A 20121-nucleotide genomic window follows, 5' to 3' on the forward strand; every position below is an offset into this window, starting at 1 on the left:
CATTCCAATACACATTCTTGGCTCAAACCAGTAAGACCTCTTGAAATGAGCCTTACTTTTAAATTCTGCATGACTCTGGCAGGTTTAGGCCTCTACCATGAGTGAGTAGGTGCCAGGTAAACATATACAGGGCTGGTCCAAATGGGGGCTGGTAAGGCTACGAACACTCATATTTCTATTGCAGTCTTTCTGTGTGTCAGCCTGCTTTTGCTGCCTCTGCAAACTAACAAGCATTGAGTACTGCCAGCAAACCACAACCCTGATGCATTGAGTCCAGTCCAGAAGAGGCCAAGCTTTATCAAGAGGCCAAACCCACTGATGAGGACATTCTTCTGATGTGGGGGCTTAGCTTCCCAGACTAGAAATCCCCACATCAGAAGGAGAAGGATTACGCCACCCAAAAGTGAAAGCCAGTGGAGAGGTCAGTCTAGAAATTCAAGTGAAATATCTTACTTTTAACGATTGGTAGTTTTCATTTTTAATTTGGAGCAGGAAGCTTTCTGCATTGGTTCAACTGCACTAAGGCCTTTTGCTGAATCATTTGTGCCTTTCTGTACCACTGTCATAAAAATGTGAAGGGCAAATATTTTTCAAAAATATTGTAGTGAAAATCATGAAGGCACTCAGCTAAAATTTGGTGTACTTAATATATACAGTATTAGTGAGTCTGCCATTTGTTATATTCATCTATTCTGTGGGGTCATCTATTTCACCTATTCTATCAAAGTATTTGACCTATTCTATCAAAAAATTAGCAGCTACAGTCACTATTGATGCTTCTCTATTATAGTTTTGGGCAAACCTTTCTTTCAGATTGAATCTTGAACCTCAAACTTGATCAAATTTCAAAGAGAAAACTAAAGTGAATTGTGTCCTCTTCAAATTTCCAGTCTGAATCAAATCAGTGCTAATTTACACAAGCTACTAAACAGAGTGGAGTGATCAATCTTTAGATCCTAAACAGCTGCTAGCTCCCATTTTTGCTGTGAATCTAGCTAGCTAGCTGAATGCCTTCCAGATGTGTTGGAGTAAAGCCTCCAGAATTTCTAGCTAACCAAAATTGCAACAGGTGGTAACTCTAGAATGTACCAGGTTGAAAAAAGCAGTAATATATTATTAAACAGAACTGTCACCAGCTGTTTTTTTCCCTTTTCTCTGTAACTTTGAGACTTTCAGTTTCAGAACAGAGTAAGAGTGTTTTAAACAAATGCATAACATCTTTAATCAACTTCTGCTGGTACAGGTATATGAAAACTCATACATGATGCAAAGTAAATTCTTCATTGTTTGGTTCTCTCATTCCCAGGCCTTAAGCATTACATGGAAGAGGAATGGAGATAAAGGCAAGGGCTTATGTAAAAGAGAACTGCAGCCACCAATTTGGTGCACAAATAACTTTTGTCGACCTCCAAACTTCTAAGACCCTTATTACAGTCAGGATCTTCAATCTATCTTGGTTAAGAAGAGTTCTTCTGTGTTCATTCAATTCCTTTCCTCCGCTGTTTTAATGACTGTGTACAATGGACTTATGGTCCCACTTCTGTGGATTTAATGGTAAGCTGTGGCAAGTAGGGGGTAAAAAAGCAATTTTTTTAACAATTTCCCAACAAATCAGAGTGACTTGCTCTAGACCAAAGGGAAAAAGTCACCAAATTATTTTCACCAAATTATTTTAAAAGGCACCAGTCTGCAAGTCAGCATCCCCCTGCCTAAACCTGCAAGCTCTTTAATCTCTAAAAAAAAAAAGTGAATCCAAATAAAAAGTATTAAACATTTACATGAATCAGAGTCATGGGTTTAACAAGATCTTTATCAAAGAAGAAAAGATAAAGCTTTCTAAATCTTTACTTCTCTTTTGAACTATTGACTTCTTTGTTATTTGTCCCTATTAGCTAGGAAGCTCTTACACAATCTATATTCTGAGGATTTTCACAAAAAATGTACACCAAGGCTTTCCATTCAAAATCTGCACCAGCCTTGCACAGCTCACTATGACACCCTTACTGTACTGGGTATGACCAATGGATCTTAATTATGATGCATAAAAATACCAATACATAACAATCTTAGTGCACAATACTCACTTCGCAATGGTAGGTCCAGTGCTGATCTTGCTAGAAAAGTTAACATTAAATATACAGATTAGAAAAACAACATTTTTCTTAATTATGCTCTTTAGGGAACTATACGCGACAATTCCTAACTCACCAAACCAATGTTTGAAAATTATAGCTTATCATTTATATTTGATGATAAGTTTTACCAGCTGTACAATGACATTTCAGTGACTACAACATTATGCTGTACCACAGAAGGTCATTACAGAATGTGTTCTTCATACCACATAGCTATGCTATATACAGTAGTTTAGTGGACTTCAGTTTAGTGGACTTCAATGGCCAATTTTTTTCATTTGTGTTTCACCATTTAACAATTAACGGCCTTTAAACTGAGGATTTGATTGTTAAATCAAGGTATTACTGTAAATAATGCCATTTATGTCAATAATGTAATTACACCAATGTTATAAATTGTATTTAAGGAAGACCTCCTTCCCTCAAAATGTGCATGAAATCCATGTTTTACTGTAAATAAATCAGAAGGGAATATAAAAAAGCAGAGCTGGTTTGCTTTACTCCACATAATTTAAAATTACCATACTTATCCTGGCAAATCTTATGACAGAACTGGGATTCTGAATTGAAAATATAACTACACTATATGAAGAGCACTGTATCTACAATCCTTAATTGATCTACCTGTGAGTAAGTCTCATTAACTCAATAGGTTTAATGTTTGAGAACACCTGTATATGACTTTGTGCTAAAATAATACAATTCTGAGTGAAAACAACTAAAGTAGGTCACTTACCAAAAAGATTTCCTAAACTGGCATCCATTTTTATTTCAAATACTTGAGATATGACATAAAACATCAGCAAGAACACAGCCACTGCTATTACCAACTTTGCCACTCCTAATTCAAACAGAGAAAAAGGAAGTTGCTTAATAACTGCACAACTGCCTACTATAATAAAACATCACTACCACTATTACTATTATATGGAATATAGCCTGTACAATGCAAGTGCTTTATGAAAGTAATATTTTGATACAGAATCTCATGTTAATTTGATTGGAAGCAAATTATAGTGCTTTATTTGCATAAACTAATAAATGGGATTTAGAAATTATAGCAGTGAGGACAGATGTGAAATTTCTTTTTAATTTCACAGAAACAAACTGATTATTCTTGCTCTTATTCCATGCCTACAAGCCAATAAATATATTTTTTTTAAAAATACAGGAAAGGTCTTATATTTTAAAAAATAAAATTATAGATGATAATTTTTCATTCTATTTTTCTGGCATTCATTAATAAAAATCCTAATATGTTGCTTATTTTTTTCAAAATGGTCATGTTATCTAATATGGCTATAAATCTTCATAATTTCAATAAATGCTAGCATTTGGTACAGAAGCAACTGTACCATTTCATAACCTGGTTCAAAAGTCATGAATAGATTTCAAGTTCACATTTTCCCATTTCTGGTCCTTGTCATTTTGTCATTTGTGTACAGACTATTGTGAGCATTAAATCAAGCAAACTACAGCTATTGCAAATCCATTACTTGCTCCAAGTGTGAGCTAGAAAATCAGTTCTGGTTTGCAGGCAGCATTGAATTGGCCATCAGACATCAAACTTGAACAATAACTTCGAAACAGGAATCCAAGCACACAGGTGTAGAAGGGAATATATAATGCCCAAAGCCTATTTTCAATGATTAAGCTGTGACAAGAGTGAGATGAAACTCCTGGCTAATCAAACGTTTGCCACTATGTGCTCACACTTTCCTCATACCAAGCAAGTACAAAAAATAGCTTCCCTATTCCAGATTAAATATTAGGCATGCAATTATATTTTCTTGGTTTTTCTGAAGATGTCATGGTCCTTAAAAGTCTTACAAACAGATTGAATTATGCTTAATTGTGCATACAAATTGTAGTCATCAAGGAACCTCAATAAAAGTGGGAGGTCTAAGAAAGTTCAGACGTGATTCCCAAATCCTCGGAAAAGCAGTTAGTAGGAACATACCTATCCACAAGTCCATAATGCTGCCTTCAAATTTACCAAGCATTCTGAGTTACTATATCTTAGGGCAGTATAGAAATACTTGACAGCTTATTTATTTATTTATCAAATTTTGCCACCACCCATCTCGCCCCAAAAGAGGGACTCTTTTTTGGTGTAGTGGTTAGGGCACCAGGCTAGAATCAGAGACTGGGAGGGAGTTCTAGTACTGACTTAGGCACAAAGCCAGCTGGGTGACCTTGGGCCAGACATTCTCTCTCAGCCCTGGGAAGAAGACAATGGCAAAATACTTCTGAAATCTTGCCAAGAAAACTGCAGGGACATGTCCAGGCAGTCACCAGGAGTCAACACTGACTTGAAGGCACACAAACACACAAATCCACCTAGAAACAAACAATTACTATGGTCTGCAAACAGAATCACCCTGGAAATTAGTTACCAAAAATACAACATTATGGTTTTCACCAGGAGATCAAAGATACCAAGGCACATCAATTGAGCAGGTTTCAGGCTATATTTATATTTTGATCTTATTGTAAACCCTTTAAAATAACATATATCTATTATTTTGAGATACAATCCCAGAGTTAGGGTTAGAGCTAGGGACAGACTATTTTAAGTTTCTTAGGCTAAGCGAGTCTCATAAATGTTAAAGCAACTTAAAGATCTTAGAATTATATATTCTAAAATAACAGTAATGTGGTAATTAACTGGAACCTTAATTTTATAAATAAGAACTATTAATGAATAATTCTAAAATTGTCATAACAGCATACAGATTTAGCTGTACATACTTGCATGGAAAATAGGCTGGTCAATGAGGAAAGGCAAAAATGGCAAGCAGCTGGCATCTCACACATACTGGTAGTCCTTGACATACAACCATTTGTTTAACAATGGTCTGAAGTTACGATGGCCTTGGAATGGGTGCCTTAGGGCCGGTAAAGCACTTCTGAGTGTTGCAAAAGTCGCACCACTCCCCGCAGTCACATGATCGCATTTCAGGCACTTGGCAACTGGCTCACATTTATAACCAGTTGCAGCGTCCTGTGATTGTGTTTGTGACAGTTTTTGCTGTTTTCCAGCAAAAAATACCCATTGGGGAAGCTGGATTTGCTTAATGACTGCTGGTCGTAAAATCAGGTCCAGTCATGTGGTGACTTGACTTAAGACCACAACAACTTACGGTGGAAATTCCAGTACCAATTGTGGTCATAAGTCGAGGAAAAATGTTGATTTTATTGTAAACAGCCCAGAGTCCCCCTTTTTGGGGGGAGATGGGTGGTCATAGAAATTTGAAAAATAAATAAATAAATAAATAAATAAAAATAATAATTCTTACCGGCTATTCTCATGTTTATCCTTCCTCTGTTACTGACACAATTGCATTTAACCAGCTACCTGGAGAATAAGGAAAAACAGCCTTCAATCAGAGCAGAATAAACAAGGATTAATCCATTCTTCTGAAAATCCCTGTGTTCTCCAAGTCGCAATGATAGTAACAATAATATCACAATCTGTGTACCCAAAATGTAATTCTAACACGTATTTAATTCTGCCAAGGAAAGCAAAGGACACTTCAAGGGTTAACTATGAACTTTTGATTTTGATATACATTTTCATGCCACAAACTTAAGTTTCATTTTTTGTGATATTATGGACCGTTAAAAATACAAACTACAGGATACATAACCCTATAGATATGACAAAAACTCATTTAACCGAAAAAAAATCGACATAGAGTATTATTTTATTTCTATCTCAGTGGAACCATGAATATGCACTATGGATTTGATTACATCACTCAGTTTCAAACTGATGCACATGGTATAAATTAAGAAACAGCAAGTATTCTATGTTCATTTGCACACAATCAACTATAGTTTCACCCAGGAAGAATGATAATTATAGTACTCAAGGACGGAAGAAAATGCAAAGAAATTGCGTAACTAGTTCTGCAAACTAAAACTCTTTAATCAGTTTTCAGGTCTCAAAGGTTTTCCAAACAATTTGGGAAATGCCAAATGACGTACTTTAAAAAAACAAACAAAACCAAAAAACCAAAATAGGGCCAATATGCCACTGAAAGCCCACAAGCTTTTCAATTCATTATTTATACAATACAGCAATTGTTCTACCAGTTAGAAACAGGATAAAGCTAAATGGCTTTAAGCTAAAGACAGTTGTACAACATTTGTGAAAATTTCCTAAGTCAAGATATAGAAAGTTCAAAGCACAAGGTGCTTATACATCTATTAGTGCTTCCAACTAAAGTAAGTATTGATAAAAATGGGAGTGGACTGCTGGGAAGAAATAAAAAATAGCGGTAAGGATTATTTTCTTGCCTTCCAAAGCAAGGCATTGGGTTAAAAGCCAGAATTCAAGCACAACTAGATCAGAATTCATTCGTACGCATTTAGAATATAACAGATATCAAAAGACGAAGAACAAATATGAAAGAATTCTTCTTACAAATATATATTTCCCCATATCTGGCTCAACAGTATTGTAACCTGGAACCAGTTTCAGATAAACCATTTTCTTGCAACTAGACTGATTTCCAAAATTGAGCACATGGAGCTCTAACAGATGGGGGGCGGGGGGGGGGGGGAGGGAGTTTCCCTCCCTCCAGATAATTGAGTCTTGATTTTAGTTGCCCACATTACCTGGGAATATGACTTTCATAGATTTAATTTCATTTTTTTCTTTCTTGTCCTTATTATTGCTACAAATATGTTGGGGGGGAGTTTGACAATTAATAATCTACCTGGAGAACATTTAGTATTGGCTAAATTAATAACTAAATAAAATATTACAAATTTAATACACCTAATTCCACATAAGGCTATCATAAATTTATCTAATCTTTTCAATAAATGTTCAGCATATAAGCCTAATTTAAATATGGAGATTGGCACCATTTAATCTATGCTTCTGTGCATGAAATCTGACTTATTTATATATACTCCATTTTGAAGTATTTCAATCATCCTAGAACATGTAATAAGAATGTCTGGTAAAATCCACACAGCTGCGGTAGTGGCAATTGTTTGTTAGATTTGTATCCTACCTTTCTTTTAGGAGCTCAGATAGTAATTCCCCTCCAATTTTATCCTCACAGCGAACTTGAGGGTTGGTTTGCCTAAGGGAGTTAGAACACAAAGCTAACTCATGGCTTTCTGTCAGTGATGGTGCACTTGAACTTGAATTCCTCAATTCTAGTCCAACACCTTCACCACTGTAGTACGCTGGTCTTTGTTTTTTGGTTACCTAGTACTTCCAGGCACTTTATAAACATTCCTAAGAACAATAATAAAATACACTGAAAATATAAAGTTAAGGTCCTTACCAATTCATACATAAACCAAAAGTATGAAAATTAGAAGGTTAGGAAAAGTATCTTAATTTCCATGCAAAATAGGTAACAAATATGTATTGTATGGTATTTATTATATAATGCAGTCATGCTTGGAACTTATCTTCAATACGCTCAACACTTCCCTTTGAACTTTCACTCTCAGTTCCTTGTTACAAAAAAACACAGCAGAGGCCTTTCGTACTCTGACCACAGCAAACCATATCTATAGGGCCACAGGATCCTCAACCATGTTCCTTTTAGCTGTGGATGCCAGCAAGAGAGCCAAGATGGATGCATGCAACACAGGGCAAACCCATTCATAATAAACCAGAATTCAGAATTCTAGCATAACATCCTATATGAATGTAGTTACTCTGATTCTGTATTCTTTTTCCACTGAGGATTGCCAAGTGTTCTTAGTTTATTAAACAAATTAACACAAAAGAAAGAAAGCATCCACAGCTGGATATTAAACCACAGGTGCTGTATTAAAATCACAGAAAGATGTGGTTGGGATAAACAGAAGGGCAGGGCAACAGAAAGGCTTTGCTGACAGGCTGAAACAAAGGTAAAGAAAGGGGCAATCCTGTCTGTTGGAAATAGGAGCTTTCTCTACCTGCAAGCTGCAACTGAGATAATCCTGCCCCATAACCCAGCATACTAGACCTCAAATGGCAATGAGACAGGAGACACAACTGGGCCTCTACTAAAGACCACAGTGGAGAACAATCTCACATGGAAGAATGTGGTCCTTCAAACTGCTCATCACTTGGCCACATTAGATTACTGATAGGTACAAAGAATTCCCATGAATTCCCACTATTATTAAGGACCATGTTTTATGTTCCCTGACCAGAAAAAAGGTGCACTGGAGTGGGAAGAGACCCTCATGATGTTGTTTATAACCTCTTAAAGCAAACAAGTTTTCCCCCAGGATAAATGTAGAGAGAAGCCATCAATCCCAGAAAAAGATTTAAGGAAGTACACCATACAGACCACATAAGACAGTCTGCTTATCTGTCATCTGGTCTGTTCGTATCTGGCTCAATGTTAAGTACAATTCCAACAATGAGTACCTGTCCTAACTACCAGGAAACACACTGAGACAATGAACTGGTCTCTAATATTTATTACTAGTACTTAACAAGAATCCTAACAAACTGAAGAAGCGTGGGAAAAACCCAGACATATAACCCCCAAGGGTTAAGGCGGTTCCGATCTGTGCCTCTTTGAATGGCTGAACAGTTCCTCAGTGCTACGCATGCGCTTGACAGTCTGGGTGGGAGCCCCCTGCTCACCATCCTTACTCATGACAGTACCTAACTACACGTGAATCATGTCACTGTTCAAAAAGGTTCTTAGCATTACATACAATGCAGCCATTGTTTGAACTGGCTAAACAACACATTAAATACGAGAGCAAGCCACAAGCTTGCACAAACCAGGTGAAACTGGTACATGAACAGAAAGCACACAAGCTGAACACTTACTCCATATCAAATCAGATGTTGTAAGTGGCATTATATATGAATCACGCTAGACAATGAAATGAACATTTGGTTCTGCTGGGCTGACCTCTTTGTCTGAGATATAAATATTAAAGCCAGAATATAAAACAGGATAAGCCATAACTGAAAATAAATTATTAGCAGATCATTTTCTGTATTTTACTAATGGCATAAAAATACAAACATATCCTAACAATGGTAAGGTAACTGCCATACTTAAAAAGTATTGTGACTACGTAAGATTCATGCATGTTGAAGTTTAAGGAATACAACTCATCAGAAGAAATATGTATTTAGCAGCAGATGTAATAACAGTTACATCATAGGACTTGGCCTTTCCCATAGGAAAAAAAGATGTCTTAATTGCTGGTGCAGGTGGAAGGAAGTATGCAGACAATATATATGGCATGAACAGCAGATATACCCCTTAATTGATCAAAACAAGGATGGGCACCAAACCATTTCCAGCCCATCAGAGAATTAACAAGTCAGGTCTCAGTTTGTGGAAACAATTAGTTTGTACAGGAAATCACATGGTATGCTCTAAACTGGGAACAGAAGCTTTAAATGTCTTATACATAAACTCAAAATTCAATGAAGCACATCCTTTTCAAAAGCCACAGAAGGCCATGCTTGCTGAATGTACCTACCTCCTGGTGCAGTATTTAACAGATCAGTGGCAGTGCACCAGAGGACAAGCACCACAGAAATGTGAGTGAATATATAAGCCCTAAGAGCAGAAAGAATGGGAAATGAAAGAAGGCATAAAGCTCTAAACCATGGTTTCCTCTTATAAGTTTCAAAGTTCAAACCACTACAGGTATAAATCAGTTATCTATTACTGATCCACCTCCTATGATTATACAGAATAGCCATGAGGGTTTTTAGGTCACTGCCTCCCTCTATCTCCACTTGATGTCATTATGTTGTTCTTAAAACATTAGCACATGTTCACTACCACCTACAGTTTTTGTACAATCCAATGTAACATAACTAACATAGAAATGTATGAAGAACTCTGTTGGATAAAACCAAGCAAGTATTTAACCTTTCATTCGGTTCCAGAGTGAGTCAAGATATGCCATGAAAGCATCTATATGCAGGCCATAAGCACAATTACACTCCTCGGCTCATGTTCTCTAACTTCTGGTACTGAGAGACATGACAACTCTGGTGTGAACATACAGCCATCACAACTATTACCATCCAATATTAGCCTTCTCCCTCATATTACTGTGGATCTGAAATTCTGAAAGAGAGAATGAAGTAGATCAGCAATTAATATTTATAATTAAATGAGGAGTGAAGCACAGCATGAATGCTCACAATCTATCTTCCTGCCTGCCAATTTAAATATGCAATACTGACTGATTCCCACTGAAGTATATGTAGGCAGGGTGTTCTAGTCAATACATCAGTTGTAGCCTCAGGTTGGTAAAGTCTGGACCACTGTCATAGACACCATCACTAATTTTCCTGAATATCAAATTAAAAATAAAAATATGTGACAAAGACTCAATTTTTGTTTTTTCCAAAGGCTTCCAGGCAAGGATTTGATTTACTGAGATGGTAAACTTGAAGACAAGTATGAGAAAAACTATGTCTATATCTCCAATGTTCTCTCTCTCTGCTTCCAAGTTTCCAGGGCAGCACAGAACTTGCCACAAGGTAGGTAGAACTACACTGTAGCAAAGTAAGAACAGTCCCTTCCTTTCTTAGGTACATATAGTTCTCTTTTTCATTTCCTTGCAGGTATGACATAATAAACTGAAGATTTAAGTGACCAAAAACTATATAGCAGACTCTATACTACATACATACATACATAGCTCCTGACTACTAAGCACACAAAGGTCAATTTGGAGTTCCATTAAATGTCTAAAATTAATTGTTTATTCCCTGCCTTAAAGAAGCTCAAGATGGTCTTTATGGTTCTCCTCCATACCCACCCCCCATTTTAACTTCCCAAGAAACCAGTGAGGTAGGTTAGGCAGACCTTCCACTTCTGATCAAGTAGTGATCTGAACCAGGGTCTCCCTAGTTTTAACCTAACACGTTAAGATTTGCCATAGTTTGGAGCAATATAAGAGTAAAAACCAGTCTTTGGGAAGTTTTCTGACATAGACTACTACTTAAAACTGAATAACCAGCTGTAACCATGGGGTAGAGAGAAAATACAGTGTTAAGAAATTCTGAAAAGAAGTTATCTCACTTTAGAGCATCGAGAAATCAAAATATGCACCATTTATTTCACACAATAAAGAGATTTGTGAAAAAGTATTGGAATAGAACACTCTGGTAAAATACTTTTGGAGATATCACAGGACTAACACGTACAATTTACTTTAGAGGAAAAAATGTCTTAGAGGTCATATCAAACCTTCTACAGCCAACTGGGACCACACAGTACTGGAGTACAGAAAAGATGTAATGTGGGCAGGGGCCTTGACGTTTTCTGTTTAGTTCTGGCTTTGAGGATTTTTAAAAAGATTTTTCTTTACTTTTGGGGGGAAAAAAAGTATGTAAAAACTTATATTATGATTTATGTTAAAATTTTCATGCATCTCTTGTCTCATGATGGAGGAAAACAACACTACTGTTTTTGACCATTTCTGAGTAAATGGAATTCCTGGGGCCTAGCTCTGTTCTACAGTACTGGAGCTTTTCATTTCTGTACGTATTTGGGGAAGAGGGCATATTGCCTTGAGATTTGCCCAGCATCTTCTTTCTGAATCTCCCAGAATTTTCAGAGATATGCATATTTGGAGCATGCTCAAACTGGACTATAACTTTCCAACCCAGCTTTCACAATTTGTTAAACAACTATTAAGAACTCCTTCTGAATATTTACCTAAATATGTTTAGCAAGGACCAACTATCATGGCATTTCACAGGCATATTCCATAACTATATCTAGGATTGCAGCTATCTCTAAAGCTCCTTTCCCAGTCTAGACCTCCAATACAACCTATTCTGGTTCTAGAAACTGTGTCTCAACTGCAGCTATATTATAAATTATGGCTGTGCAAAGCCTTTGAAAGGGGCCATTCCAAAAGCAAAGCACCCCTTTCAAAACATTATAACTGCTACGTTCTATAGTGGTTTGGCATGGATGTTTCAAAGGCATTCCCTGTTACCTTCACATGTATGTTCACATAGCTACTTCACCGGTTCCAGACAAAATGCCTTCAAATTAGCTATGTCAAGCCTTCCAGAAGATGCAGCTACTCTAACTCTTCTGGAAAGGGAGCATTGCTCACACAACTGTGATGTGTCAAACACCTATCTTGAATGCTTTGTGGGGCCAAACTGAACATGTTCCTTGTCACTATTTTTTGAGATGGCGGTCATATAAATTTGATAAATAAATAAATCTCAGCTTGATGGTGCGATCAGGGTCTCTTAGTTTTTCCATGTATGGGAAAGGCTGTCTCACATTTCAAATTCTTCCACTATTTTGCACCTACTCTTTGGAATCAGCTCACCCTTGAATAACATCTGGAACCTGATCTCATGAAGATGAAAAGCCTTCTTTTTTTCAGGACCTTTATAAATCTTGAAGAATCATTCCTTTTTGACTGCAGTACCCAATACAAGTTTAAATTATGATAGTGCTTAGATGTTTGTTATAGAAATGGCTATACAGAGATAATAATTTGTTTATATTATGTTATAATTTTATTGCTGTTTGCTTGTACTCAGCACATACCAAATAAAAATATTACTACTGCTGCTTGCATATAAGAAGTCATAAAACTAATCATAAAAAAATAATTTGAGAACCAGGTTCAATTAAAGAAATGTTTAGCCAGTGAAGATTCGCATACTGCTTCCTAAATCTTTCTCTGAAACCTTCACAATTGAAGAGTCATATCCATCCATCCATCCACTGAAAGCCAATGTGGTACATGGTGGTGGTCTAGGAGACACCCACATTCTAGTCTTCCCTGAGGCACAGAAGCCAGCTGGGTGACCTTGGGCCACTCACTCCCTTTCTGCCCAAACTGTATCAGGTTCTGTAGCAAAGTGACTTATAAACAAAAACCCCTTGTCACATCACTGATAACTTTGCTGTAAGAACTAGACCTGCATAAAACAAAAGCAGCACACCTTGCAGCCAAACAACATATATACAACCTGTGATACTTCAAAAACCATCTGCATTTTGAGGGGCGTTAAACAATTAAAGCTGCATTTTGCAGATTATTTTATTAGCTGCAAGACAAAAATGTCTATGTAGGCTTGTCATTATGATGATTATCATTAGTGAGTACTGTACCAAAGAACACAGGTGGTTATCAGTAACTCAGAGTTGCCATTTTCATCTGTTTCCATTTGCTGCAGAAACTCTTCTCACTTTAGGAGTAAGATGTTCAAAAAGTTCTTTTCCATACAGTACTATCTGAGGGGGTATGCAACTGCATTCATGTTTTATTAATAAATAATTCCAAAAAAGCACTTCACTTCAGAGATTTAGTTCCAAATGCTAAGGGTCTGAATCTTGGAATTAAAATTAATCTTGGAAGTGATAGGTCAACTGAAAGGATCACTGGCAGAAATAAGGGAAAAAAGGAACTAAGCTCTGCAAAGGACTGTGGCCATGCCATAAGTTGGTGGTAGTTTGGGTCAATGTGATACTTTTGATCTACCAGGTTCTGTGAAAAAGAGCTAGCAACAAATGGTATATAGGCAGATGTGGTTGTGATGTTTCAGTATGTGTTCCTTTGAAGATGAAGCAATGTAGGGGTTTAAATCTTCAAATATTCTTAAAATCTTAAAATAGAAAATCTTCATATTACTCACTGTAATGAATATGGCTTTATTTAGACACAGAAACTAATTCTGAGGGAAGAACCACCACTGGTCAGACAGCATTCCCCAACCTGATGACTTCCAGGTATTTTAAATTGTATTTCCCCATATCCCTAATTGTTGTCTATGCTGGTGTTCTCCCACTGAGCAATGCTTCCTTCTTCCTCTACTTCAAGGTCACAAGCAATCATGCTCTAATCAATATTACAGCAGTAAAGAAATTTATTTCAAGAAGCACCTTCTTCAAAGAAAACCTTATAGTTCTTGAACTCACCCATGCAACCTGCATGGTGGTTGCCCTCAAAAATGCTATGCCAAGGAAGGCAAGAGTCTGCATAAATTAAGCTATTATTCTACGTAACACACTTACTTGTAGGAAGGAAACTACATGAAATGTTCAAGGTCTTTGATATACAAATCTGCCCTATCCTCCTTGTGTCCAAATATTTTCACATGATCTTCTGTCTTAAATGGTAAGAAGCTTGAGTAAAGAAGGGAAATTGTTAAGTTGCTGAAGTGCCAAATATGAATTTATATGCATGCAGCCATGTAACTGTTCATAGGTCCACTGCAGAACAAGAGCTAAAAAGCTGTACAAGCTTTTGTTTCAAAACTTTTTGTATATAGATATATGTTTGATTTCATAACAGGAATGACAAAACAGTACCCACAGAATAAAGAATACAAAGAACCATGGCCACCGCATTACACTTTGTGATAGTTCGTGACTCAAAGATGCATGTAGAAGTCAGCAAAGGATAACATCTCATGCTTTCCAGTACAACTGACATTCAGGATTACTTGCAAAATACATCCTATAGATTGGTATATACATTAGCACATTAAAGATTCTTAATCAATTGTTTTGCAAGGCTTTCAGTGGTTTAATATTAAAATGTTTATATTACAGAAAATAGTAAGGATTTTATAAGGATAAAAAATCAGACTTCATGAAAAATACGTGTTAACTGACAAACTATTTGTTATAACTATGTTATTTATTAAAAAGGCTACACTTTCAAGCCTGAAACATGGAAAGAGTAGCCCTCTCAGCAACACACAAAGAACAAGGAGGGCATCTCTGAAAAACTCCCAAATGCTAAAGAAATGTCATGGTGCAAAAGATATACCTTTTTCCAAATGCCAAATCTAAAATAAATGGAATTAAAGTAAGCAATGTCATTTTTTTCAGGAGTTATAATTTGAAAACTGGACAGCCACAGGGAAATAGATGCAGGTGTGACCTAGGGAAGAATGCTGTTTTTTCCTTCAGTGTATATACCTAGATTAAGTTAAGCTAGCAACTGAGAGGCCAGAGACTTCATTAAAAAGGTGGAGGAGATTTAAAAGAAGGGAAGTCATCTGAGGAAATAAATGACGTTTGGATGACTGAGGAAGCCAGAAGAACAAAGACTTAGCTCCACAACTTGTAATTATGTCCGCCCTGCCAGAGAGGATAGGGTAGGCATGCTCCAGGTCCCTTCCCTTAAACAATGCCCACTGTGGGCCCTCGGAAGTGTGCCTTTTCTGCTGCAGCTCCCACCCTATGGAACACCCTCTTCCCGGTGACCCAACAGGCCCCATCCCTTCTATGCTTCCGGAGAGCACTTAAAACCTGGCTCTTCCCCCAGGTTATGGGACAGGGCGTGGTCAGGGTGTGATGAGAACATGGGTGCGTCAGGGAAATGTTTTATGGTGCTAGGTTTTCCTATTTTTAATTTATTACTGTTTGTTTTATATTGTTTTATTGGTTGTGAGCCACCCAGCGTTGTTTTAAGATGGGCAACTATACGGAAGGAAGGAAGGAAGGAAGGAAGGAAGGAAGGAAGGAAGATCCAAAAGGCTCCAAATCCCGAGTTTGGTCATCAGCAGACACCAACTCTTTACAAACTTTATTCTGCTGTTAAAACTGCTAATCTCACTACTCCCTTGCCTCCTTTCACAGCCGAGCATCAGCACGTCACTGTCATGCCTTCAGCATGAGAGCACAAAATGGGAAAGGAGGTAATATGATTGTTACTGAGACAATACATAGCATGTGTGGGTGTGACTACTCTGGGGCTACTCCCTTTCAGCAGCATTGCCTAGCATTCAACTTTTTGTTACTTTATCTGGGTTTTTTTTTTTTCAAACAGTCAGACCAATACTACACATAATATTCTCAACTTGGTCCACAACAGAACTGTGCAATGATATTATGGTAGAGCTATTTTATTTTACAATCTCTCCTATTAACCTTCAACAAGGAACACTTTTTCCCCATCATCGTCCAACAAGCTGACACTTTATTAGATGTTCTCATCTCAGCCAAATCTTTCCTAATAAGTTCCCTTAGTAAAATAACGTAAAGTAAAAAAAAAAAAAACTACAAGTGTGCATCAGCTGATATGTAAAGGATATCAATCTGTTTATAGTTTCCATATCATGCTGAAACTCTGTGCTGCCTGAGGCATCAACGTTACCATGTTGTAAATAGCTATCCTCTCTTGCACACATCCCAGGATCTCCTATCTCTAGCAGGTGGTTCACGGTTACTTTTTTTTTTTGAAGAACGGTCATGCCATCAAGGTGGGATTGGAATTACTCAGTGTGTTCATCCACTGGGGAGGTATTTTGGGGGCAGCATGGGAAACTTAAACAATGGCTTGAAGTGGGGAGAATGGTGGTGCTTAAAAAAGGCGGAAATCACATTGCTCCTTCTTGGTGCCATGCACCAAAATTCAAGGGGCCACAAAAGAAGGTTATGAAGCTAGTAGTTATTCAATGCTACTTTCAGGCCACTATCCAGTTCCTTCATAATCATGTAAAAAGTCTTGCCAGTTACTCATGGCTCAATCTGTCATCCTACACTGCAAATCTGGCCCTAAGATCTTAACAGGTCTATAAATTTTAATGGCTGTAGACAAAGCAATATCAACATACGCAGAATTGCCCAACAGGCAAATTCCTTAAGCGACAGGCGTTTCCCAGCACTGACTGAAACGTGTCAAATGGCTTGTGGCAGAAGTGAAGAAAGGGGCCAAACAAACAGAAATGGCTAGCACAGCAACTCAGCCTAAGATGATAAAAGAAACACAACCTGAAATATGTACTTTCCCAACTTTGTCACCTTTAGCGAGGCTGCAGTTAAGTGTAGTTCAGTTCCACCTCTTAAGGCTGGAAAAAATTCTGCCTTAATGCAAGGACAGCTACTACTAGTCAGTGCTAACAGTAAAGGTTTAGGTTAACCAAGGTCTAATATAAGGCATCTTTTATGGTTTCAGGAATATCAGATGGCCTATTTCAACAGTAGGTGAAGGATGGTCAAGGATGTGAAAGAAACAAGACAATCCTGGGGAAAAGTGAGATACCTAAGTTACACTGTATAACAGATCACAGTCTGGTCTTTTTTGTTAATCCAAAATATTCCCTCTTGTGACTTATAATTAATAGCAAGAATAATCTCTATGACAGGTTGTCCTTGTTTAGCAACTAAAATTGGGACTGGTAATTTGCCCAGTTGTTAAGCAAAACAGTCGCTAAGTGAAACACCATAATTTTATGATCTTACTTCAGCTTTTCTTTGCTTTACAGACCTGTGAAGGTCATAAATGTGAGGACTGGTTGCAAAATTACTGTTTCATCACTGTCATATCTGCAAACCGTTGCTAAATGAGTTCTACCTACACAAAGAATTGAACATTCATTTTTATGAATCCAAGAGCATTAGGAGCAGAAAGAGAATTAGATCATGCTAATTTGAGGGTGCAACAACTCTAATCCTGTGACAGCATATCTGTGTGCAGGGCTACAGCTTGTCACTGCAAGCCAGCATGGTCACTGGGAACTCTAGCGCAACGCTCCTCAGAACACAGGCAATGCCTTACAAAACAGCACACGGACTTGGAGTCACAGAAGTTATGGTCCAGCACATGATGAGAACACCAGGATGGAGAAGACTCTCTTGCCTCTGAACTTTCTGATCTTATAGAATCTTCACTGCCTAGTAAATAGGCACTTAAGGTTAGTTTTTAAAAATCCACCCTACCATCAAGTATCTGGCAAAAACGATGAAAAATGTGTGTTTACAGGAGAAATGTTGGTGCTCAAAATTGCTAGAAGCTATATCCATCCCACTGAAATTCCCTATTTCCCATTCCTGATGCACAAGAGCAAGATAAGGCCAGTTGCTGACGAGGAAATGCCCTCCGCACACCCTCAGATACACACCCCGCGTTCACCTCCACTCCATGCATCCTGCCGCAAAACCTGAAGTGAATGCCCTGGGAAACTTGCACTTTCGTTTGACTATACCGTAGATTGGGGAGGTTAAAGCAGGCCAGGGGCACACGCCGTTAAATACAAGCATGCGCTTGCAGCAGCTAGAGATTTGACATTAAAGAGCTTTATGTGTGGTAGAGAGTAGCACCTGTCTATTGCACAGCCAGAGAAAGAAATTTGTTTAAGGCCGCTGAGTAAAACGCGCTCCCAGCTGGATTCAACCCGGGTCGCTGAATGCAACCCAGCGTCACCCTGAGAGCTTCACGCCGTTTTTCTGGGCCGAACAATGTCCTCCACCAGGAGTTTCACTGGAGACAGAGGAAGACAGAGGGACCCGGTCGAAGGACCGGAAGCTAAGGGGCAGCTCAGAGAAGCGGCGCAGGAGTAGAAGAGAAAGGTGCCGGAGCAAGTACGTGGGAACGGGAATACCCGCCCAAGGCAAGCCAGATGGTGATGTAGCCAGGAGCAAAGAAGGCTGAGAGGGGGGACTCAAGGGGATGGAGGGGCGGCGGCATGCTTGCGGGAGCAGCGAAGGGAAGGCGACGGTGGGAAAGGACCGCCGCGGTGCAGACCCAGGAGCAAGGGTCGCGCGCTCTCCCGCCCGCCCCGCGCGCCTTACCTGCGGTCTCGGGCGGCCCAGCGCAGCGAGTGCCTCGTCGTCAGCCTCCTTCCCTTTCCCCCGCCCCGACGGCGCCTGCGCTTTGGAGACTCTCCGGCCGAACCCACGCCGCGCCGGTCGACCAGGAAGCGACCGAAAGGGCCAACTGGCTCCCGCGGGCTCCGGGCAGCTCCCTCTGCTGCCGCTCCAGCAGCAGCCCAGCCGCAACTCCCCGAGTCTAGGCGGGGAGAGTGCGCCCGCCCTCTAGCGCTGGAGGACCAGAACGTGGGAAGCCACGGCTGGGGACGAGGAGGGAGGGCCTGTACATTTTTGCAAGCCGCGGGGTGGAGCCCGTTTTGAAGTTCGCCTCCTTTGCAGCCTGTGAAGCATTGCGAAGGGAGAACAGCTCCTGGGCTTGTGCAGAATGCTGGGTAGATAGAGCGGCCTGAGAATTCTTGCGCTGCGGTTGCTAGTTAACCGGGCGCGGTATCCCGTCCCAACGGTCATGGATTTGCAACTCCTAAGCAGCTCGTTTCCTTTATTTATTCCCCCCGCTGGGTTTTGTGCGCTTAACCTTTCCTCTCGTCGTACTATGCAAAGACACAGTTCAGGATTGAAAACTACGGAATGCTACTTGGTGGCCGGTGTTAACTTTAGACGTGTCCTTAAGTGCGTATTTGCAGGGGCTGAATATTGCTGGAGATAAGCTTCAATGAAGTGCTGCCTTGGCACGCGGAGTTTCACAATATGGAGAATGAGCAGCCTCGTGCAGAATGAGCCCGGCTGTTCACACGTGAGAGGGGAAGCTGCAGCCCACGCTGGGGGATCTAAGTGTGTTTAATCCGAAGGCTCACTTAGTCAAGGTGATACTTCAAGGAAGCGTGGATATAGATGACTGTGACGTCACTCATCTAATCAGAATGGAAAGTTCCAACGTTTTTACTACAACTAGTAGCTTAGATTTTGTAAGCCGCCCAGAATTCACTGGAGTGGGCGGCTCTATTGAATTTAATATTGCATAACAAAAGCTAGCAGATTAAAGCTTGTTTTGATAGACTGTCGATTTATGGCAGTAGGGAAAAGAATTAAAGCTTTCTTCTTAGTTTAGAGAGCCAGGAAAGCAATTTTAAAGCATTTATGACTAGCAATTCGCTGTGTTAAAATGTGTGGCTACTTAACTCAGTGAAGTATGTTCTGTTTTGACTTAAAGCAGGGAAGAGGGACTTATCTTGTCTCCATAGAGAGTAGCACGACTGTTCCTCCTGCCTTCATCCTAAACCAACAGAGGGGACATGACTTAATGTTTGAAAATCTTGGAACCATACAAGATAATAGGTCAATCAAGTTGCTTAGAATAGCACAGAACACTCAAAATAGCTTTGCACAAAATACCCATTTTTTTTCACAGTATGGAACAAAAACTTGTATTTAATCTATTCTCAACATAAACACAAACAGAACCCTAGAAATGGTATGGCATACCTCTAGCGTGC

General features: G+C 39.0%; 1 protein-coding gene across 3 annotated transcripts in view; it reads right to left on the minus strand.

Annotated features, from left to right (window-relative positions):
• Positions 1–18829, minus strand: part of FAM3C (FAM3 metabolism regulating signaling molecule C) — a 38107-nt gene extending 19278 nt beyond the window's left edge. Inside the window, exons 1-5 of one of the 3 annotated variants that reach the window (XM_063309540.1) lie at positions 18650–18829; positions 10337–10434; positions 5435–5493; positions 2872–2976; positions 2085–2114 (exon numbers count right to left, since the gene is read on the minus strand). In XM_063309540.1, the coding sequence (XP_063165610.1) occupies positions 2085–2114; positions 2872–2976; positions 5435–5447 (148 nt within the window). In that variant the 5' untranslated portion in view covers positions 5448–5493; positions 10337–10434; positions 18650–18829. Of the gene's footprint in view, positions 1–2084; positions 2115–2871; positions 2977–5434; positions 5494–7162; positions 7183–10336; positions 10435–18649 lie in introns of those variants that run through there. The other 2 variants (XM_063309538.1, XM_063309539.1) reach the window with 2 other exon arrangements.
• Between the last annotated feature and the right edge of the window lie 1292 nt (positions 18830–20121).

Source organism: Candoia aspera, chromosome 7, assembly GCF_035149785.1.
Source record: "Candoia aspera isolate rCanAsp1 chromosome 7, rCanAsp1.hap2, whole genome shotgun sequence".
In the NCBI taxonomy this organism is placed as follows: Eukaryota; Metazoa; Chordata; class Lepidosauria; order Squamata; family Boidae; genus Candoia; species Candoia aspera.